This window comes from Triticum urartu, chromosome 3 (assembly GCF_003073215.2).
Source record: "Triticum urartu cultivar G1812 chromosome 3, Tu2.1, whole genome shotgun sequence".
Lineage (NCBI taxonomy): Eukaryota > Viridiplantae > Streptophyta > Magnoliopsida > Poales > Poaceae > Triticum > Triticum urartu.
Window position 1 is genome coordinate 523,292,895 of NC_053024.1, and position 22,583 is coordinate 523,315,477.

General features: G+C 43.6%; 1 protein-coding gene across 8 annotated transcripts; it reads left to right on the forward strand.

The window, feature by feature from the left end:
• The first annotated feature begins 17,958 nt into the window (after nt 1–17,958).
• Nucleotides 17,959–22,265, forward strand: LOC125544774. 8 transcript variants are annotated; one of them, XR_007299699.1, is made up of 4 exons: nt 17,959–19,402; nt 19,941–20,090; nt 21,209–21,272; nt 21,557–22,265. XR_007299699.1 is itself a non-coding variant. In XM_048708525.1 (3 exons), exons 1-3 carry the CDS (start codon nt 18,442–18,444, stop codon nt 21,801–21,803), a joined length of 372 nt encoding a protein of 123 aa, XP_048564482.1. In that variant the 5' UTR covers nt 17,959–18,441; the 3' UTR covers nt 21,804–22,265. The 8 variants fall into 8 exon arrangements, 2 of the variants coding, with proteins under 2 accessions (XP_048564482.1, XP_048564483.1); XR_007299697.1 differs by having other exon boundaries at nt 17,959–20,090; nt 21,557–22,262; XR_007299695.1 differs by having other exon boundaries at nt 17,959–18,499; nt 18,906–21,272; nt 21,557–22,262.
• Nucleotides 22,266–22,583: the final 318 nt, after the last annotated feature.

A 22,583-nucleotide genomic window follows, 5' to 3' on the forward strand; every position in this document is an offset into this window, starting at 1 on the left:
TTTCGGTACCTGCAATGCGGCAACAGTGGCCCGCAGTTGGGTCTTGCATTCCTCAAGCTCCTGTGATAGCCTATTATTCTTCTTTGTAAGAACCTGCATAATAAAGATGATCCTTAAATCAGTTCTGCTAACTGTTTCAAGTCTCAGGAGCTACTGATACATATAAATCATCAGATTTACTTACCCGTACATCCTTTACATACTGATATGTGGCCCTGGCTAGACCATCTTGAGCAGCACGGAGGTACGCCTCTCCGGAATTGAAGGCATCAAATGCCTCTGGTGAGAAACAAGCGTCACGGAGTACGGCCCGGCGGCGCCTATGATTCATGGCGCTTTCCACTTCTGAGTTTGTAGCGGATAATCTATCCGCATCCTCTGTAGGGGGATTATCCGGCGCCCGCCCCATATCGGCTTCCGCCTCTATGTCTGGTCCTGGTGCCCGACTGGTGGAAGCGTGATTAGTAACATCGCCGGACATATTCCGGCGAGCGTTTTTTCTGTTAAAGAAACACGGGCGTCATTACATTTCGAGAAAGACGACAACCATGGAGCGGGGTTTTTGTTATACCTTTGCGTCGCCGTCTCCGTCCTGACCGCCTTCCTTGTTGGCGAGTTTCTGCGGGTTCGGCAGGGCGTCCCGAATGCCTTCCCTGTAAAAATGCCATATGTATATGGTGGGTGAAGTGTCTAGAAGGGGATCCTAGTTTTTGGAGTTGGGATTTTTGGTTTTTCTTACGTGCGATGCAGGGAGCAGTCCGGGATAGTCGGCCGTAATGGCCACCATGGCATCATCGCAGCTTAAATGATAGAACTGCCGGTCTATCAGCTCCACAAATATAACCGGATCTTCTTCAAGTCCGGAGTCGAGGGCCCGGTCAGGGTCCTCTGGTTGTGGAGAAGGGCTGTTGACCTCCTTTATGGCTTTTCGCAGTTCCTGCCGCAAAGTGGCAAGGTGAATACTTACGACAAAGAATGCGGGAAAAATGGGAGTAAGGAGATATAACTTACCCAGCTTGGAGGATTGTACATGGAGAATCCATCCTATGGCTTGATGCGGGTGAACTCCTCTTCCTCTCCCTTGAACAATTTGGACAGAATTTTTGCTAAAGCGGCAGCATTGTCCAGACCCTTACGCCCGCAGCGGGTGGCATCATCCGCCCTGTTAAAACACCACAAGGGGTGCCCACGATATTGAAGTGGTTGCACGCCCCGCATTATGCAAATCGACATAACTTCGATTACTGTCAATCCTGATTGAGCCAGTGCTTTAATCCGGTTCGTCAGATAGAGGACTTCTCCATTGTCTTGCACCTGGGGGCTCCGTGGGCGCCAACTTCGGCGTTTCTTCAGAGGAGCATTGTTGAACTCAGGAAGACCCCGCCGAACAGGGTCTGGAAGGGAACGTCCTCCATATAAAACCATTCTGAAGGCCAGTCTTCGGACGACTTCTTCGGGGTACCGGACAGGTATCCGGTACCAGCGATGCGCCATATTTTGGCTCCACTCACTTGATAAAGTGACCCCCTCTGTGTGCGAGGGACGAGGCAAAATAGCCTTTTCCACAGCTCGAAGTGAGCCTCGCAGCCCAGGAACAACTCACAGAGAGCAACATAGCCGGCGATATGTAGAATGGAGGCAGGGGTGAAATTGTGTAATTGGAGGCCATAGAACTCCAGGAGCCCGCGGAGGAACGGATGAATTGGAAATCCGAGTCCCCTTAATAAATAAGGAACAAGGCAGACCCGTTCCCCCATAGAGGGACAGGGAAGGCTCTCCGCTTGCTCCCTGCCATTGTAGGTGGCAAGCCCGGCTCGAACGGGCACCATATACGCCGGAGGGAGAAATCCCTTAGTTTGCAGTTTGACTAATCGACTGTGCGGGACTGAACACCTCTCCCAATCATCGGTCTTAAGGCTACGGGGGCGGGAGGAGGAGCTGCGGAGGTCGGCCATGCTGGAATGGATCTTTGCGAAACGCGCTCTGATGGATTCTCACTGGGGGAGGATGGTATAGATCGGATCTAAGAATCCCCATCCCTTTAATAGACAATTTATTTATCTGGCTAGGGGGGCGAATGTAAAAATGTCCAGGCGCCTCGTATTCATTCGACGCGTGGGAGATAGCCCTTATTGGGCACACAAGCCAAGAGGTCCAAACATTTATGGGACCGGACACTGCTTTATAAACATTCGAAAGATGGAGAAGAACCCGCCTTGCAATGCTGAAGACAACACTGCGCGCCGGACTCATCGTCATTGAAGCCTGGTTCGGGGGCTACTGAGGGAGTCCTGGATTAGGGGGTATCCGGACAGCCGGATTATATCCTTTGGCCGGACTGTTGGACTATGAAGATACAAGATTGAAGACTTTGTCTCATGTCCGGATAGGACTCTACTTGGCGTGGAAGGCAAGCTAGGCAATACGGATATGCATATCTCCTCCTTTGTAACCGACCTTGTGTAACCCTAGCCCCCTCCGGTGTCTATATAAACCGGAGGGTTTTAGTCCATAGGAAAACAAACAATCATGCCATAGGCTAGCTTCTAGGGTTTAGCCTCTCCGACCTCGTGGTAGATCAACTCTTGTAATACTCATATCATCAAGAATAAATCAAGCAGGACGTAGGGTTTTACCTCCATCAAGAGGGCCAGAACCTGGGTAAAACATCGTGTCCCCTGCCTCCTGTTACCATCTGCCTTAGACGCACAGTTTGGGACCCCCTACCAGAGATCCGCCGGTTTTGATACCGACACTACCCCTATCTTGTTTAGATTTGGAGAGGATGAGAGTGTGTGAATAGAGCAACTCTAGCAAGCAAGCACGGAGGCTCCGGCCTATATATACGTAGTGGGGTAGTTTTCCTTTTTCACTCCATCAAAACAATCGTTTAAAATTGTGTACTACTACATGCCAGGTCGCGGTTTTTTTAGTTGTTGATTGTTTTTTGAGATAGCTACCCGCTTGTTCCAAGTGGTGTTATGGTGTGCCAGGTCGCACTTTGTATCGTTCAAGTCTGGTACTACAAGTCCCTCCATTAACTGAACAACCACCCCCTCGTAAAAATTGTGAACAAGCCCACAGCTAAAATTAGCGGAAACGTGGGCTGCCCCAACATGCATTATTATTTATATTTTCTACTCCCTCCGTTCCTAAATATAAGTCTTTTTTATTAGCCACACCTAAGACAAGAATTTTTTATTAGCAGTGAACCCCACATGTCATAGACACAAAAATTGTGGCAAGATTCCCTTAGGCAAGCCAAAGTGTGTCTAACAATTTGAGCAACTCAGGTTAGGCAAGTGTGGCAAGTGTGGGAAAAATAATGTGGCAACATAAGACAAACATAGTCACAATCCAAACAGCCCCGTGATTTTTTGTGACATGCATGAAAATTTGGTTAGTTAAATTTATAGTCAAAATTTGGCAAGTTGCATCAAATCAACACATGCAAGCATCAAAAGGAAAGTCACAGCATGCATGCATGCGTTGTACTCCCTCTGTTTCCAAATATAAGTCTTTTTAGAGATTGCAACAAGTGACTACATACGAAGTAGAATATGTCTACTCCTACATACGTAGTAGCCCATTTGAAATGTGTAAAAAGACTTATATAGAGTGTAGTGCTTTGATGTGTCGCGTCAACTCGTACAAGACCGAGAAATTTGATTACTACAATGCCCTCTCCCTCGCGGACTGAGCTCTGGTGCCTTAACTGCACCTGCCTTTGGCCGCATGACAGGAGGGCCAACCACCTGTTGGGCCCACCTCTCATAGACGCAAAGGTGGGAGCAGTAAGTAGAAGCTTTCGCTACACGCTATCCCTCCCGCACGAGGTGGACGGACATGCAGCAGTGGATTCGATACTATAGAAGTAGGAGTAACATCATTGTTCGTCTTCTCGAAGAGACGAAGAGCCAAGCGCAACCCGAACGTGGCAGTTGCAAACGCTTGCGTGGTGCGGTTCCTTGGAGTACTAGCCAGGCTCTTGCATGAGACAAAATTGCTATTGTTTAACAATTAAACTCCATTATCCATTGGTTGATACTCATTCTGCATAGGTCCACACGCTTAGCACCGTTTCCTCCTGGGGTCACCAATGTTTATTTGCTAATTAATAGCATTGCATGCAATGAACTAGCCATTGCAAGTAAATAAAAGCATGCACACCTCTCATCTCTTATTGGTTGATATGTCAAGAAACAAGAAACAAGGTAGAAGTTAATGCACCGCGCCTAAGTGTTTTGGGACTATTTGGTTTTCGTAAGATGACTTACACACCTAGATGGAGGGAGTAGTATAGCCCTGTAAACCGGAAAGGAGTATTTGCCTTTCTAGAGATTTCAACAAGTGACTAGACTACACCGTGTGCAGTACTCCCTCCCTTCCGGTTTATAGGGCTCAAATCTCAAATCTCATGAACCAAGGCATTTTGCGATTGGAGGAATGTATCTCATACTTTACAAAACTGCCCTAATTAAACTCATGCATTAATTACGTAGTTCTCTCGTTTTCCTCTGCTACCTCTTTTAGCACTGCGTTGGTTTTCCCCGAAGAGGAAGGGATGATGCAGCAAAGTAGCATAAGTATTTCCCTTAGTTTTTGAGAACCAAGGTATCAATCCAGTAGGAGGATACGCGCGAGTCCCTCGCAACTGCACAAAACAAATAAATCCTCGCAACCAACGCAAATAGGGGCTGTCAATCCCTATAGGGCCACTTATGAGAGTGAGATCTGATAGATATGATAAGATAATATTTTTGGTATTTTTATGATAAAGATGCAAAGTAAAATAAAGGCAAAGTAAATGGCAAAGTAAATAACTAAGTAGTAGGAGATCAATATGATAAAGATAGACCCGGGGGCCATAGGTTTCACTAGTGGCTTCTCTCGAGAGCTTAAGTATTCTACGGTGGGTGAACAAATTACTGTTGAGCAACTGACAGAATTGAGCATGGTTATGAGAATATGTAGGTATGATCATGTATATAGGCATCACGTCCGAGACAAGTAGACCGACTCCTGCCTGCATCTACTACAATTACTCCACTCATCGACCGCTATCCAGCATGCATCTAGAGTATTAAGTTAAAAACAGAGTAACGCCTTAAGCAAGATGACATGATGTAGAGGGATAGACTCATGCAATATGAAGAAAACCCCATCTTGTTATCCTCGATGGCAACAATACAATACGTGCCTTGCTGCCCTTACTGTCATCGGGAAAGGACACTGCAAGATTGAACCCAAAGCTAAGCACTTCTCTCATTGCAAGAAAGATCAATCTAGTAGGCCAAACCAAACTGATAATTCGAAGAGACTTGCAAAGATAACCAATCATACATAAAAGAATTCAGAGAAGATTCAAATATTATTCATAGATAGACTTGATCATAAACCCGCAATTCATCGGTCTCTACAAACACACCGCAAAAAGAAGATTACATCGAATAGATCTCCACAAGAGAGGGGGAGAACATTGTATTGAGATCCAAAAAGAGAGAAGAAGCCATCTAGCTACTAACTATGGACCCATAGGTCTGAAGTAAACTACTCACACTTCATCGGAGAGGCTATGGTGTTGATGTAGAAGCCCTCTGTGATCGATGCCCCCTCCGACGGAGCTCCGGAACAGGCCCCAAGATGGGATCTCGTGGATACAGAAAGTTACGACGGTAGAATTAGGGTTTTGGCTTCGTATCTGATCGTTTGGGGGTACGTGGGTATATATAGGAGGAAGAAGTACGTCGGTGGAGCAACAGGGGGCCCACGAGGGTGGAGGGCGCGCCTGGGGGGGGTAGGCGCGCCCCCTATCTCGTGTCCTCCTATTACGTGACTTGACATAGGGTCCAAGTCTCGTGAGTTGTATTCGATGAGAAAATCACGTTCCCGAAGGTTTCATTCCGTTTGGACTCCGTTTGATATTCCTTTTCTTCGAAACCCTAAAACAGGAAAAAACAACAATTCTGGGCTGGGCCTTCGGTTAATAGGTTAGTCCCAAAAATAATATAAAAGTGGATAATAAAGCCCAATAATGCCCAAAACAGTAGATAATATAGCATGGAGCAATCAAAAATTATAGATACATTGGAGACGTATCAAGCATCCCCAAGCTTAATTCCTGCTCGTCCTCGAGTAGGTAAATGATAAAAACAGAATTTTTGATGCGGAGTGCTACTTGGCATAATTTTAATGTAATCCTTGTTAATTGTGGTATGAATATTCAGATCCGAAAGATTCAAGACAAAAGTTCATATTGACATAGAAAATAATAATACTTTGAGAATACTAACAAAGCAATTATGTTTTCTCAAAATAACATGGCTAAAGAAAGTTATCCCTACAAAATCATATAGTCTGGCTATGCTCTATCTTCACCACACAAAATATTTAAATCATGCACAACCCCGATGACAAGACAAGCAATTGTTTCATACTTTTGACATTCTCAAAACTTTTTCAATCTTCATGCAATACATGAGCGTGAGCCATGGATATAACACTATAGGTGGATTAGAGTGGTGGTTGTGGAGAAGACAAAAAGGAGAAGATAGTCTCACATCAACTAGGCATATCAACGGGCTATGGAGATGCCCATCAATAGATATAAATGTGAGTGAGTAGGGATTGCCATGCAACGGACGCACTAGAGCTATAAGTATATGAAAGCTCAAAAAGAAACTAAGTGGGTGTGCATCCAACTCGCTTGCTCACGAAGACCTAGGGCATTTTGAGGAAGCCCATCTTTGGAATATACAAGCCAAGTTCTATAATGAAAGATTCCCACTAGTATATGAAAGTGATAACATGAGAGACTCTCTACTATGAAGATCATGGTGCTACTTTGAAGCACAAGTGTGGTAAAAGGATAGTAACATTGTCCCTTCTCTCTTTTTCTCTCATTTTTTTTATTTGGGCCTTTTCTCTTTTTTATGGCCTCTTTTATTTCTATTTTTTTATTTGGGCTTCTTTGGCCTCTTTTATTTATTTTTCGTCTGTAGTCTCATCCCGACTTGTGGGGGAATCATAGTCTCCATCATTCTTTCCTCACTGGGACAATGCTCTAATAATACTGATCATCACACTTTTATTTTTCTTACAACTCAACAATTATAACTCGATACTTAGAACAAAATATGACTCTATGTGAAGGCCTCTGGCGGTGTACCGGGATATGCAATAATGCATGAGTGACATGTATGAAAGAATTATGAATGGTGGCTTTGCCACAAATACGATGTCAACTACATGATCATGCTAAGCAATATGACAATGATGGAGTGTGTCATAAACGGAACGGTGGAAAGTTGCATGGCAATATATCTCGGAATGGCTATGGAAATACCATAGTAGGTAGGTATGGTGGCTGTTTTGAGGAAGGTATATGGTAGGTGTATGATACCGGCGAAAAGGTGCGCGGTATTAGAGAGGCTAGCAAGGGTGGAAGGGTGAGAGTGCGTATAATCCATGGACTCAACATTAGTCATAAAGAACTCATATACTTATTGCAAAAATCTACAAGTTATCAAAGCAAAGTATTATGTGCATGCTCCTAGGGGGATAGATTGGTAGGAAAAGACCATCGCTCGTCCCCGACCGCCACTCATAAGGAAGACAATCAATAAATAAATCATGCTCCGACTTCATGACATAACGGTTCACCATACGTGCATACTACGGGAATCACAAGCTTCAACACAAGTATTTCTCAAATTCACAACTACTCAACTAGCATGACTTTAATATCACCATCTCTATATCTCAAAACAATTATCAAGTATCAAACTTATCATAGTATTCAACACACGCATAAGAAAGTTTTATTATTAATCTTGCATACCAAGCATATTAGGATTTTAAGAAAATTACCATGCTGTTAAGACTCTCAAAATAATCTAAGTGAAGCATGAGATATCAATAGTTTCTATAAAACAAATCCACCACCGTGCTCTAAAAGATATAAGTGAAGCACTAGAGCAAAATTATATAACTCAAAAGATATAAGCGAAGCACATAGAGTATTCTAAAAAATTCCAAATCATATATGGCTCTCTAAAAAGGTGTGTACAGCAAGGATGATTGTGGTAAACCAACAAGCAAAGACTCAAATCATACAAGACGCTCCAAGAAAAACACATATCATGTGGTAAATAAAAATATAGCTCCAAATAAAGTTACCGATAGAAGTAGACGAAAGAGGGGATGCCTTCCGGGGCATCCCCAAGATTTGGCTTTTAGGAGTCCTTAGATTATCTTGGGGGTGCCATGGGCATCCCCAAGCTTAGGCTCTTTCCATTCCTTGTTCCATAATCCATCAAATCTTTACCCAAAACATGAAAACTCCACAACACAAAACTTAAAATAGAAAATCTCGTGAGCTCCGTTAGCGAAAGAAAACAAAAGACCACTTCAAGGTACTGTAATGAAATCATTCTTTATTTATATGGGTGTTATACCTACTGTATTCCAACTTCTCTACGGTTTATAAACTATTTTACTAGCCATAGATTCATCAAAATAAGCAAACAACACACGAAAAACAGAATCTGTCAAAAACAGAACAGTCTGTAGTAATCTGTAGCTAGCGCAAGATCTGGAACCCCAAAAATTCTAAAATAAATTTCTGGACGTGAGGACTTTATCTATTAATCATATTCAAAAAGAATTAACTAAATAGGACTTTCCAAATAAAAATTACAGCAGTTCTCGTGAGTGCTAAAGTTTCTGTTTTTTACAGCAAGTTCAACAAGACTTTCCCCAAGTCTTCCCAACGGTTCTACTTGGCACAAACACTAATTAAACACAAAAAAACAGAGGCCATATAATTTATTTATTACTAAACAGGATCAAACAGCAAGGAATAAAAATAAAATTGGGTTGCCTCCCAACAAGCGCTATCGTTTAACGCCCCTAGCTAGGCATTGAAGGAAATATGCCCTAGAGGCAATAATAAAGTTATTATTTATTTCCTTATAATCATGATAAATGTTTATTATTCATGCTAGAATTGTATTAACCGGAAACATAATACATGTGTGAATACATAGACAAACAAAGTGTCACTAGTATGCCTCTACTTGACTAGCTCGTTAATCAAAGATGGTTATGTTTCCTAACCATGAACAATGAGTTGTTATTTGATTAACGGGATCACATCATTAAGAGAATGATCTGATTGACATGACCCATTCCATTAGCTTAGCACCCGATCGTTTAGTATGTTGCTATTGCTTTCTTCATGACTTATACATGTTCCTATAACTATGAGATTATGCAACTCCCGTTTACCGGAGGAACACTTTGGGTACTACCAAACGTCACAACGTAACTGGGTGATTATAAAGGAGTACTACAGGTGTCTCCAAAGGTACATGTTGGGTTGGCGTATTTCGAGATTAGGTTTTGTCACTCCGATTGTCGGAGAGGTATCTCTGGGCCCTCTCGGTAATGCACATCACTTAAGCCTTGCAAGCATTGCAACTAAATGAGTTAGTTGCGGGATGATGTATTACAGAACGAGTAAAGAGACTTGCCGGCAACGAGATTGAACTAGGTATTGGAATACCGACGATCGAATCTCGGACAAGTAACATACCGATGACAAAGGGAACGACGTATGTTGTTATGCGGTCTGACCGATAAAGATCTTCGTAGAATATGTAGGAGCCAATATGGGCATCCAGGTCCCGCTATTGGTTATTGACTGGAGACATGTTTCGGTCATGTCTACATTGTTCTCGAACCCGTAGGGTGCGCACGCTTAAGGTTACGATGACAGTTATATTATGAGTTTATGCATTTTGATGTACCGAAGGTTGTTCGGAGTCCCGGATGTGATCACGGACATGACGAGGAGTCTCGAAATGGTCGAGACATAAAGATTGATATATTGGAAGCCTATGTTTGGATATCGGAAGTGTTCCGGGTGAAATCGGGATTTTACCGGAGTACCGGGAGGTTACCGGAACCCCCCGGGAGCTAAATGGGCCATGATGGGCCTTAGTGGAAAAGAGAAGAGGCAGCCCTACATGGGCCGCGCGCCCCTCCCCTCCCTTGGTCCGATTTGGACAAGGAGAGGGGGCCGGCCCCTCTCTCTCTTTTCCCCCCTCCACAAGTCCTATTCCAACTAGGATTGGGGGGGGGGGGATCCTACTCCCAGAGGGAGTAGGACTCTCCTGGCGCGCCCTATGTGGCCGGCCAGCCTCCCCCCCTTTGGTCCTTTATATACTGAGGCAGAGGCACCCTAGAGACACACAAGTTGATCCACGTGATCTATTCCTTAGCCGTGTGCGGCGCCCCCAGCCACCATAGTCCTTGATAATATTGTAGCGGTGCTTAGGCGAAGCCCTGCAGCAGTAGTACGTCAAGATCGTCACCACGCTGTCGTGCTGACGGAACTCTTCCCCGACACTTTGCTGGATCGGAGTCCGGGGATCGTCATCGAGCTGAACGTGTGCTAGAACTCGGAGGTGCCGTAGTTTCGGTGCTTGATCGGTCGGATCGTGAAGACGTACGACTACATCAACCATACGCTTCCGTTGTCGATCTACTAGGTATGTAGATCATACTCCCCCTCTCGTTGCTATGCATCACCATGATCTTGCATGTGCGTAGGAATTTTTTTGAAATTACTACAAAACCCAACAGTGGTATCCGAGCCTAGGTTTTATATGTTGATGTTATATGCACGAGTAGAACACAAGTGAGTTGTGGGCGATATAAGTCATACTGCCTACCAGCATGTCATACTTTGGTTTGGCGGTATTGTTGGATGAAGCGGCCTAGACCAACATTACGCGTACGCTTACGCGAGACCGGTTCTCCCGACGTGCTTTGCACAGAGGTGGCTTGTGGGTGACAGTTTCTCCAACTTTAGTTGAACCAAGTGTGGCTACGCCCGGTCCTTGCGAAGGTTAAAACGGAGTCAAATTGACAAACTATTGTTGTGGTTTTGATGCATAGGTGAGATTGGTTCTTACTTAAGCCCGTAGCAGCCACGTAAAACTTGCAACAACAAAGTAGAGGACGTCTAACTTGTTTTTGCAGGGCATGTTGTGATGTGATATGGTCAAGACATGATGCTGAATTTTTATTGTATGAGATGATCATGTTTTGTAACCACTTTATGCTTCCGGCTCGTATGTTGTGTGGAATTGTGAGCGGATAACAATTTCACACAGGAAACAGCTATGACCATGATTACGCCAAGCTATTTAGGTGAGACTATAGAATACTCAAGCTTGGCGAGACGACAACGATGCTACGATGGAGATCAAGGTGTCACGCCGGTGACGATGGTGATCACGACGGTGCTTCGGAGATGGAGATCACAAGCACAAGATGATGATGGCCATATCATATCACTTATATTGATTGCATGTGATGTTTATCTTTTATGCATCTTATCTTGCTTTGATTGACGGTAGCATTATAAGATTATCTCTCACTAATTATCAAGAAGTGTTCTCCCTGAGTATGCACCGTTGCGAAAGTTCTTCGTGCTGAGACACCACGTGATGATCGGGTGTGATAGGTTCTACGTTCAAATACAACGGGTGCAAAACAGTTGCACACACGGAATACTCAGTTATACTTGACGAGCCAAGCATATACAGATATGGCCTCGGAACACGGAGACCGAAAGGTCGAGCGTGAATCATATAGTAGATATGATCAACATAATGATGTTCACCAATGAAACTACTCCATCTCACGTGATGATCGGACATGGTTTAGTTGATTTGGATCACGTAATCACTTAGAGGATTAGAGGGATGTCTATCTAAGTGGGAGTTCTTTAAGTAAATTAACTGAACTTAAATTTATCATGAAACTTAGTACCTGATAAGTATCTTGCTCGTTTATGCTTGTTTGTAGATAGATGGCTCGTGCTGTTGTTCCATTGAATTTTAATGCGTTCCTTGAGATAGCAAAGTTGTAAGATGATGGTAGCAATTACACGGACTGGGTCCGTAACTTGAGGATTATCCTCATTGTTGCACAGAAGAATTACGTCCTGGAAGCACCGTTGGGTGCCAGGCCTGTTGTAGGAGCAACGCCGGATGTTATGAACGTCTGGCAGAGCAAAGCTGATGACTACTCGATAGTTCAGTGTGCCATGCTTTACGGCTTAGAATCAGGACTTCAACGACGTTTTGAACGTCATGGAGCATATGAGATGTTCCAGGAGTTGAAGTTAATATTTCAAGCAAATGCCCGGATTGAGAGATATGAAGTCTCCAATAAGTTCTATAGCTGCAAGATGGAGGAGAACAGTTTTGTCAGTGAGCATATACTCAAAATGTCTTGGTATAATAATCACTTGATTCAATTGGGAGTTAATCTTCCAGATGATTGCGTCATTGACAGAATTCTCCAATCACTGCCACAAAGCTACAAGAGCTTCGTGATGAACTATAATATGCAAGGGATGAACAAGACTATTCCCGAGCTCTTCGCAATGCTGAAAGCTGCGGAAGTAGAAATCAAGAAGGAGCATCAAGTGTTGATGGTCAATAAGACCACTAGTTTCAAGAAAAAGGGCAAAGGGAAGAAGAAGGGGAACTTCAAGAAGAATGGCAAGCAAGTTGCTGCTCAAGAGAAGAAACCCAAGTCTGGACCTAAGCCTGAAACTGAGTGCTTCTACTGCAAGCAGACTGGTCACTGGAAGCGGAACTGCCCCAAGTATTTGGCGGATAAGAAGGATGGCAAGGTGAACAAAGGTATATGTGATATACATGTTATTGATGTGTACCTTACCAATGCTCGCAGTAGCACCTGGGTATTTGATACTAGTTCTGTTGCTAATATTTGCAACTCGAAACAGGGACTACGGATTAAGTGAAGATTGGCTAAGGATGAGGTGACGATGCGCGTGGGAAACGGTTCCAAAGTCGATGTGATCGCAGTCGGCACGCTACCTCTACATCTACCTTCGGGATTAATATTAGACCTAAATAATTGTTATTTGGTGCCAGCTTTAAGCATGAACATTATATCTGGATCTTGTTTGATGCGATACGGTTATTCATTTAAATCAGAGAATAATGGTTGTTCTATTTATATGAGTAATATCTTTTATGGTCATGCGCCCTTGAAGAGTGGTCTATTCTTGTTGAATCTCGATAGTAGTAACAACATATTCATAATGTTGAAGCCAAAAGATGCAGAGTTGATAATGATAGTGCAACTTATTTGTGGCACTGCCGTTTAGGTCATATCGGTGTAAAGCGCATGAAGAAACTCCATACTGATGGACTTTTGGAACCACTTGATTATGAATCACTTGGTACTTGCGAACCGTGCCTCATGGGCAAGATGACCAAAACACCGTTCTCCGGTACTATGGAGAGAGCAACAGATTTGTTGGAAATCATACATACAGATGTATGTGGTCCGATGAATATTGAGGCTCGTGGCGGATATCGTTATTTTCTCACCTTCACAGATGATTTGAGCAGATATGGGTATATCTACTTAATGAAACATAAGTCTGAAACGTTTGAAAAGTTCAAAGAATTTCAGAGTGAAGTTGAAAATCATCGTAACAAGAAAATAAAATTTCTATGATCTGATCGTGGAGGAGAATATTTGAGTTACGAGTTTGGTGTACATTTGAAACAATGCGGAATAGTTTCGCAGCTCACGCCACCCGGAACACCACAGCGTAATGGTGTGTCCGAACGTCGTAATCGTACTTTACTAGATATGGTGCGATCTATGATGTCTCTTACTGATTTACCGCTATCGTTTTGGGGATACGCTCTAGAGACGGCCGCATTCACGTTAAACAGGGCACCATCAAAATCCGTTGAGACGACGCCTTATGAACTGTGGTTTGGCAAGAAACCAAAGTTGTCGTTTCTAAAAGTTTAGGGCTGCAATGCTTATGTGAAAAAGCTTCAACCTGATAAGCTCGAACCCAAATCGGAGAAATGTGTCTTCATAGGATATCCAAAGGAAACTATTGGATACACCTTCTATCACAGATCCGAAGGCAAGACTTTTGTTGCTAAATTCGGAAACTTTCTAGAGAAGGAGTTTCTCTCGAAAGAAGTGAGTGGGAGGAAAGTAGAACTTGACGAGGTAACTGTACCTACTCCCTTATTGGAAAGTAGTACATCACAGAAAACTGTTTCTGCGACACCTACACCAGTTAGCGAGGAAGCTAATGATGATGATCATGAAACTTCAGAACAAGATACTACTGAACCCCGTAGATCAACCAGAGTAAGATCCGCACCAGAGTGGTACGGTAATCCTGTTCTGGAAGTCATGCTACTAGATCATGATGAACCTACGAACTATGAAGAAGCGATGGTGAGCCCAGATTCCGCAAAGTGGCTTGAAGCCATGAAATCTGAGATGGGATCCATGTATGAGAACAAAGTGTGGACTTTGGTTGACTTGCCCGATGATCGGCAAGCAATTGAGAATAAATGGATCTTCAAGAAGAAGACTGACGCTGACGGTAATATTACTGTCTACAAAGCTCGACTTGTCGCAAAAGGTTTTCGGCAAGTTCAAGGGATTGACTACGATGAGACTTTCTCACCCGTAGCGATGCTTAAGTCTGTCCGAATCATGTTAGCAATTGCCGCATTTTATGATTATGAAATTTGGCAGATGGATGTCAAAACTGCATTCCTGAATGGATTTTTGAAAGAAGAGTTGTATATGATGCAACCAGAAGGTTTTGTCGATCCAAAGGGAGCTAACAAAGTGTGCAAGCTCCAGCGATCCATTTATGGACTGGTGCAAGCCTCTCGGAGTTGGAATAAACGTTTTGATAGTGCGATCAAAGCATTTGGTTTTATACAGACTTTTGGAGAAGTCTGTATTTACAAGAAAGTGAGTGGGAGCTCTGTAGCATTTCTGATATTATATGTGGATGACATATTACTAATTGGAAATGATGTAGAATTTCTGGATAGCATAAAGGGATACTTGAATAAAAAAATTTCTATGAAAGACCTCGGTGAAGCTACTTACATATTAGGCATTAAGATCTATAGAGATAGATCAAGACGCTTAATTGGACTTTCACAAACCACATACCTTGACAAAATTTTGGAGAAGTTCAAAATGGATCAAGCAAAGAAAGGGTTCTTGCCTGTGTTACAAGGTATGAAGTTGAGTAAGACTCAATGCCCGACCACTGCAGAAGATAGAGAGAATATGAAAGATGTTCCCTATGCATCAGCCATAGGATCTATCATGTATGCAATGCTGTGTACCAGACCTGATGTGTGCCTTGCTATAAGTCTAGCAGGGAGGTACCAAAGTAATCCAGGAGTGGATCACTGGACATCGGTCAGGAACATCCTGAAATACCTGAAAAGGACTAAGGATATGTTTCTCATATATGGAGGTGACAAAGAACTCATCGTAAAAGGTTACGTTGATGCAAGCTTTGACACTGATCCGGACGATTCTAAATCGCAAACCGGATACATGTTTACATTAAACGGTGGGGCTGTAAGTTGGTGCGGTTCTAAACAAAGCGTTGTAGTGGGATCTACATGTGAAGCGGAGTACATAGCTGCTTCGGAAGCAGCAAATGAAGGAGTCTGGATGAAGGAGTTCATATCCGATCTGGGTGTCATACCTAGTGCATCGGGTCCAATGAAAATCTTTTGTGACAATACTGGTGCAATTGCCTTGGCAAAGGAATCCAGATTTCACAAGAGAACCAAGCACATCAAGAGACGCTTCAATTCCATCCGGGATCTAGTCCAGGTGGGAGACATAGAGATTTGCAAGATACATACGGATTTGAATATTGCAGACCCGTTGACTAAGCCTCTTCCACGAGCAAAACATGATCAGCACCAAAGCTCCATGGGTGTTAGAATCATTACTGTGTAATCTAGATTATTGACTCTAGTGCAAGTGGGAGACTGAAGGAAATATGCCCTAGAGGCAATAATAAAGTTATTATTTATTTCCTTATAATCATGATCAATGTTTATTATTCATGCTAGAATTGTATTAACCGGAAACATAATACATGTGTGAATACATAGACAAACAAAGTGTGACTAGTATGCCTCTACTTGACTAACTCGTTAATCAAAGATGGTTATGTTTCCTAACCATGAACAATGAGTTGTTATTTGATTAACGGGATCACATCATTAAGAGAATGATCTGATTGACATGACCCATTCCATTAGCTTGGCACCCAATCGTTTAGTATGTTGCTATTGCTTTCTTCATGACTTATACATGTTCCTATAACTATGAGATTATGCAACTCCCGTTTACCGGAGGAACACTTTGGGTACTACCAAACGTCACAACGTAACTGGGTGATTATAAAGGAGTACTACAGGTGTCTCCAAAGGTACATGTTGGGTTGGCGTATTTCGAGATTAGGTTTTGTCACTCCGATTGTCGGAGAGGTATCTCTGGGCCCTCTCGGTAATGCACATCAGTTAAGCCTTGCAAGCATTGCAACTAAATGAGTTAGTTGCGGGATAATGTATTACAGAACGAGTAAAGAGACTTGCCGGCAACGAGATTGAACTAGGTATTGGAATACCGACGATCGAATCTCGGACAAGTAACATACCGATGACAAAGGGAACGATGTATGTTGTTATGCGGTCTGACCGATAAAGATCTTCGTAGAATATGTAGGAGCCAATATGGGCATCCAGGTCCCGCTATTGGTTATTGACTGGAGACATGTCTCGGTCATGTCTACATTGTTCTCGAACCCGTAGGGTCCGCATGCTTAAGGTTACGATGACAGTTATATTATGAGTTTATGCATTTTGATGTACCGAAGGTTGTTCGGAGTCCCGGATGTGATCACGGACATGACGAGGAGTCTCGAAATGGTCGAGACATAAAGATTGATATATTGGAAGCCTATGTTTGGATATCGGAAGTGTTCCGGGTGAAATCGGGATTTTACCGGAGTACCGGGAGGTTACCGGAACCCCCCGGGAGCTAAATGGGCCATGATGGGCCTTAGTGGAAAAGAGAAGAGGCAGCCCTACATGGGCCGCGCGCCCCTCCCCTCCCTTGGTCCGATTTGGACAAGGAGAGGGGGCCGGCCCCTCTCTCTCTTTTCCCCCCTCCACAAGTCCTATTCCAACTAGGATTGGGGGGGGGGGGGAATCCTACTCCCAGAGGGAGTAGGACTCTCCTGGCGCGCCCTATGTGGCCGGCCAGCCTCCCCCCCTTTGGTCCTTTATATACTGAGGCAGAGGCACCCTAGAGACACACAAGTTGATCCACGTGATCTATTCCTTAGCCGTGTGCGGCGCCCCCAGCCACCATAGTCCTCGATAATATTGTAGCGGTGCTTAGGCGAAGCCCTGCAGCAGTAGTACGTCAAGATCGTCACCACGCCGTCGTGCTGACGGAACTCTTCCCCGACACTTTGCTGGATCGAAGTCCGGGGATCGTCATCGAGCTGAACGTGTGCTAGAACTCGGAGGTGCCGTAGTTTCGGTGCTTGATCGGTCGGATCGTGAAGACGTACGACTACATCAACCATACGCTTCCGTTGTCGATCTACTAGGTATGTAGATCGTACTCCCCCTCTCATTGCTATGCATCACCATGATCTTGCGTGCGCGTAGGAAATTTTTTGAAATTACTACGAAACCCAACAGGCATAACAAGCAAGAATAGATCTAGGTATTGCCATCTTTGGTAGGCAATCCATAGATGGCTCTCATCTCTCCCTAATAATAAAGCACGGATGGACTCCGTGGGTTCACTGTCACAATACGCTTTCTTTCTATGAATTCACGCTTTCAGTTTGAATTTAAAACATATACGTGAGGTGGTACTAATTTGGCGAGTTACGTTGTGTGCTTGAACGATGCAAACAGTTTCCGCCCGTGCGCTTCGGCCCAGTAAATCAGGCCCATGTGTTTTTTCTAATTAACCCGCTGTTCTATTAGTCTGCTATCAAAAAAGAAAAAACAGTTCGCTGAAAAATAAACGTACGCATCTGCCTCCTCCTCAACCCTTGGTGTGTGCCCAAGCTGCCGCCACCGCCGCACGGCCGCACCTCATCCCGCTTGCCATCCACGCCGCCGCGGTCGCACGTCAGCCCACTCGCCGCCGCCGCACGTCAGCCCGCACGCCGCCGCCGCACGTCATCCCGCTAGCCACACAGGCCGTCGCGGCCGCACCTCAGCCCGCTCGCCGCCCATGCCGCCGCGGCCGCTCGCCATTCCCTGCCGCAACCAACCACCTCCGTCTCCCATCCACGACTAGATCGACACCCCTCTAATGGATGCCGCCCCAACCACCTCACCTAACAGGACGCCGGCCTAGCCAACCTCGACAAGACATTGCTTGCCCCTACCTGCCTCTACCTCCTCGACGTAGGATGACTCTGACACTCGTCTGCCTCCTCTTTGAGGACGGCTTTGGAGGACGGTGTTTCCGCAGCTCCGCATCGGACGCGAGCGTGGCATGGAGCAGCTGCCTCCTTTCCTGCGACGAGAAATCCATAGCCCCCTCAATCAGCATGGTAATCTCTTTCTATTATTCACCCTGAATCTATCTTACACACACATTACATGCTTATGTATTGTCTCAATGATTATCCTATTTTTAGGATTGAACTTGCGTTTTGTGCAATGTCACCAGTTCATGGGGTACATCATGAGTATGTCTTGGAACTGATTCATAGGCATGTTAATTTTGGAGTAGCTTGCATTCTTTTCCACAGGAATAAAATTGATGATACTCGATTAACAAATTCTTTTTTGATATGTTTGCAATTAGTCAATCATCTTTTCCATAGGAATAAAATTGATGATACTCGATTAACAAATTCTTTTTTGATATGTTTGTAATCAGTCAATCATCTTTTCACAGGAATAAAATTGATGATACTCAATTAATAAATTCTTTTTTGATATGTTTGTAATCAGTCAATCATTTAGATACAATGAGTCTGGACCTTGTGGCCACTCCTCCCTAGACAACTTGTTCTCTTCCTTCGGCTTGCCTTCCAGAGGGTCTTCACAGCTTCAGTTATAGTCTATAGGACATACGAAAGTTGCAGACAAATCGATTGAAATTATGTGCTAAGCCTCAGGCTCCTTTGCCACTGTGCCAGCTTGTTGATATTAGAGGGAGGATCAAAGGGACGACTGGTACTTTCCCTTACAGCAGCTGGTGAAAAGCAAAGAATTTTCTCAACCAATGAAGCTTTCTTGGTGGTGTCTAGGTTATGAATTCCTACGATTTCAGGTGTGCTGCAATCCAGGAATGCAGCAGGACAGAACAATGGACATTGATGGTACTATGAGTGTCTAGGTATTGGCATATTCTGGTAAGGTGCCGCTGACTCTATGAGGTGTGTAAAATCTGGATCTATAAATGCCCCAGGTTGCCTTGGGGGGGCAAATGTTGCAAACTGGTCAAGGTTAGTTATATTTCTTCTTTGCCATTTGTCTGGATAATCCTCTCTGGCAAGTTCACCTAGGACGATATAATCTGCTATTTACTTTCTATATGGTTCAGCATGAGCAGATCACTTTAGGAGAATATAATCATCTACCCATGTGATATTTACTTCATCTGCGTTTCAGCCTGTTCAAACTCTGTACAAGCGCCCAAATGGACAAATTTTGATTTGGTGACTTGGTGTTTAACTGTTCTTATTGAATATTGGATCCTGGCCCTTATGTTATCGACCTGTAGTATGTTTCTAGCTGGGTGTCTATTGCTTCTCTTAAGGTCGCAGTAGTTTGATTGACATATATATATATATATATATATATATATATATAACAATTTCATTTGGATCACACAACATTCTTTTTCTTGAAAAATCACATGGTTTATTGGACTTGAATTAGCAGTGTGGTTCATGTGATATCCCCAACCCTGAGTACTTTGAGCTTGACAAGCATGACTTTGATCTGATTGCTGCTATTGGAATTGAGATCTGGACAATGCAGGATGGAATCCTTTACGGCAATATTCTTATTACCAATGATTACAAGGTAACCACCTCTATCCTGGAGAAGACATGGAAGCCCAAGTTTGATGTTGAGAAGGAAAAAAGTAGATGGCTGAACAGTGGAACATCTAGCCTCCCACTTGGCAAGGTGCAGCAGCCTTCTTTTTTTCTCTTTCCCAAGAGCCCATCGTGGATCATAAGTAGGTTCGATCTGATGATCTAGATCGAGTAGGTCAAAGGGACTTGCCGGCAACACTCCTCTTTGAGCTGGTATATCGTTCATCTTAGGTGATCTCCACCCTGGAAAATATCATGGAACATCAAAAAATGCATTTCGAAAAGGTTCCTGCAAACTTCATTTTATTGATCTTGCATTTATGAAAATTATGAATAGGACAATCGTTCGTGTTTTCTTCCAGATGTTCTAATGTATCAAATGATGCCATGATAGTTGGCATTCATGCTTCAAGTATGACATCAGCTCAACCATCGCCAATAGTCTTCTTTCTTGCTATCCAAGTCTTAAAAGAGCAGAAAATCTTTGAACAAGGGGTGGGTGGGGGTACACGGTTTGGTCCCCTGTGCAGAATAAAACAGTTATATGATACATAGGCTACAATTTTCAGAACTGAAACACGGGTAGGTTCCAGTTGTGATTCCGATGTACAACTCCGATTAGTATTTATTCCCACCGGCTGTATATACTGCCTATAATCAACATACCTGTTTTGTGGAATTTTGATCAAATTTGTAATGCATGGCCTGTCAGCTTATATTGTCTATCTTGTTCATCTGTGAGCCCAACTAAACTAATTCCGTCGTTTGTATTTGATTGAAAAATAGCATGAGTTTACGAGTTGATTTCACATATTTATTTGACAAGCCCGGCTGTATTTGGCAACCTCTTGCTTAATTTTCAATTTGGCCGGCCTATTGTTTAGTAGGTCTAATATCCCACGCAATTTGTACGAGGACCAAAGGATTATTGTAGTCTGGATGTGTGCATCCTCTTTAACTATCAGTCTATTATGATAAGTGACAATAAATTATTATGGCATCCAAGGATTTGTACCCTGACTATAATGCTTTTCCATCACCTTAGATTATGAGTTTGATATTTTAGGAATCGTGTTACTTAGAACAACTTGATAAGGTTATCTGAAAACCAAGATTACACACACCCTGAGTTTTTGGATAGACATGAGCAAGTTGATTATGATGTTATCTTTTCTGCATCGCATGGACGCCCTGCACTGCCCCCACCAGGATTGCGCTGCCTTGCCCTGCCCGAGATCACCGCCGGCTACGTCGCTACGCTCCTCATGGCCAGGTAAGAGCCTAGGCCAAATAACAAGCACATCTTTGTGATCTAATTAAATGTGCCAATGGACAAGTACGTACCATCCTACAAATATTGTTGTCATTGTTCTTATGTTGTCAGTACGACAAACAAAAATCCATCCAGTCCACGACCTCCTCCTTAGTGCACGATGGTGATGTGTGTGTATGGTCAGCCTGCAATGACAGATAGTTCACAGTCCCAACTCAGTCTGTTGTCATTATGCCCCCCACATTAGCAACATATAACCCTTGTTCTGGTTTATTTTCAAGAAGGCAGAAGCAGCAACAGCAGCAGCAGGCGCGGCCGGAGATCCCGGCGCCGCCCGCCGAGAAGCCTGTGGCTGATGACGATAGGAGCGAGGACACCACCAGCCCGGACACCCAGCTCACCTTCCCCGAGGACGATGAGCATGACGAGGCAGCGACAGTGGACGACGAAGCCAAGGCCAGCGTGCAGGACAAGGTGAGCCGCCAGGCCGCGAGATCGGTGGGGAAGAACGACATGGAGCAGCTGCCATAGCTTAGGCTAGGGCTTAGGTGTGCCGGACGCAAGCGGTGCTACCCGCAATAGCTCTCGCCTTGCCGCTGGTGGTGGAGACGGCCTCGAATGGTAGACCGCATCTCTCCTTGTGTGAATCATCTACGTGAGGAGCGGCGGCGCACAAGGAAGTACTGGAGAATGGGGAAAGATAAAGGAAGAGCCCTCACGGCGAAGCACAAGGGAGTACTGTTTTTTTAGTAGAACACAACAGAGCACTAGAGAAGGTGTATGAAGATGAGTTAGTGAGTCCATCTGTGTACATTAACTATTTTGTTTGGGCCAAGCCCAAATAGGTAAAAAAAACTCTTCTCAACCAAAGAATCAACTATCTGTAAGACTTACCCAAAAATTTCCAAACAAAATTAGCACACAAAAATAGTTTAGAACATTTCAAAAAATATGTTTGTAATTTTTAGAAACACTTAAAAATTCTCCCCAAAATCACCTTTTACTAGGATATCATTTGGAAATATACAACAGAAAAAACATTCTTTAAAAAACATGTATTAAAAATGTTAATTTACATAGAAATGTTCCAATTTTCATAAAAATGTTAATTATTCTTCAAAAGGTGTCACATTTTGTATGAAAAGATTTACTTTTATTAAGGAAATTCCCACGTACAACATTATTATCAATGTTTATTAAAATTAGATATAAAAAATTATGCAAAAGACACATGAAGCAGGTTGTGCTCCTTTTGTTGCCCGGTGCAACGCACGGGCATTTGTATTAGTAATAGATTTATAAGGTAATTTA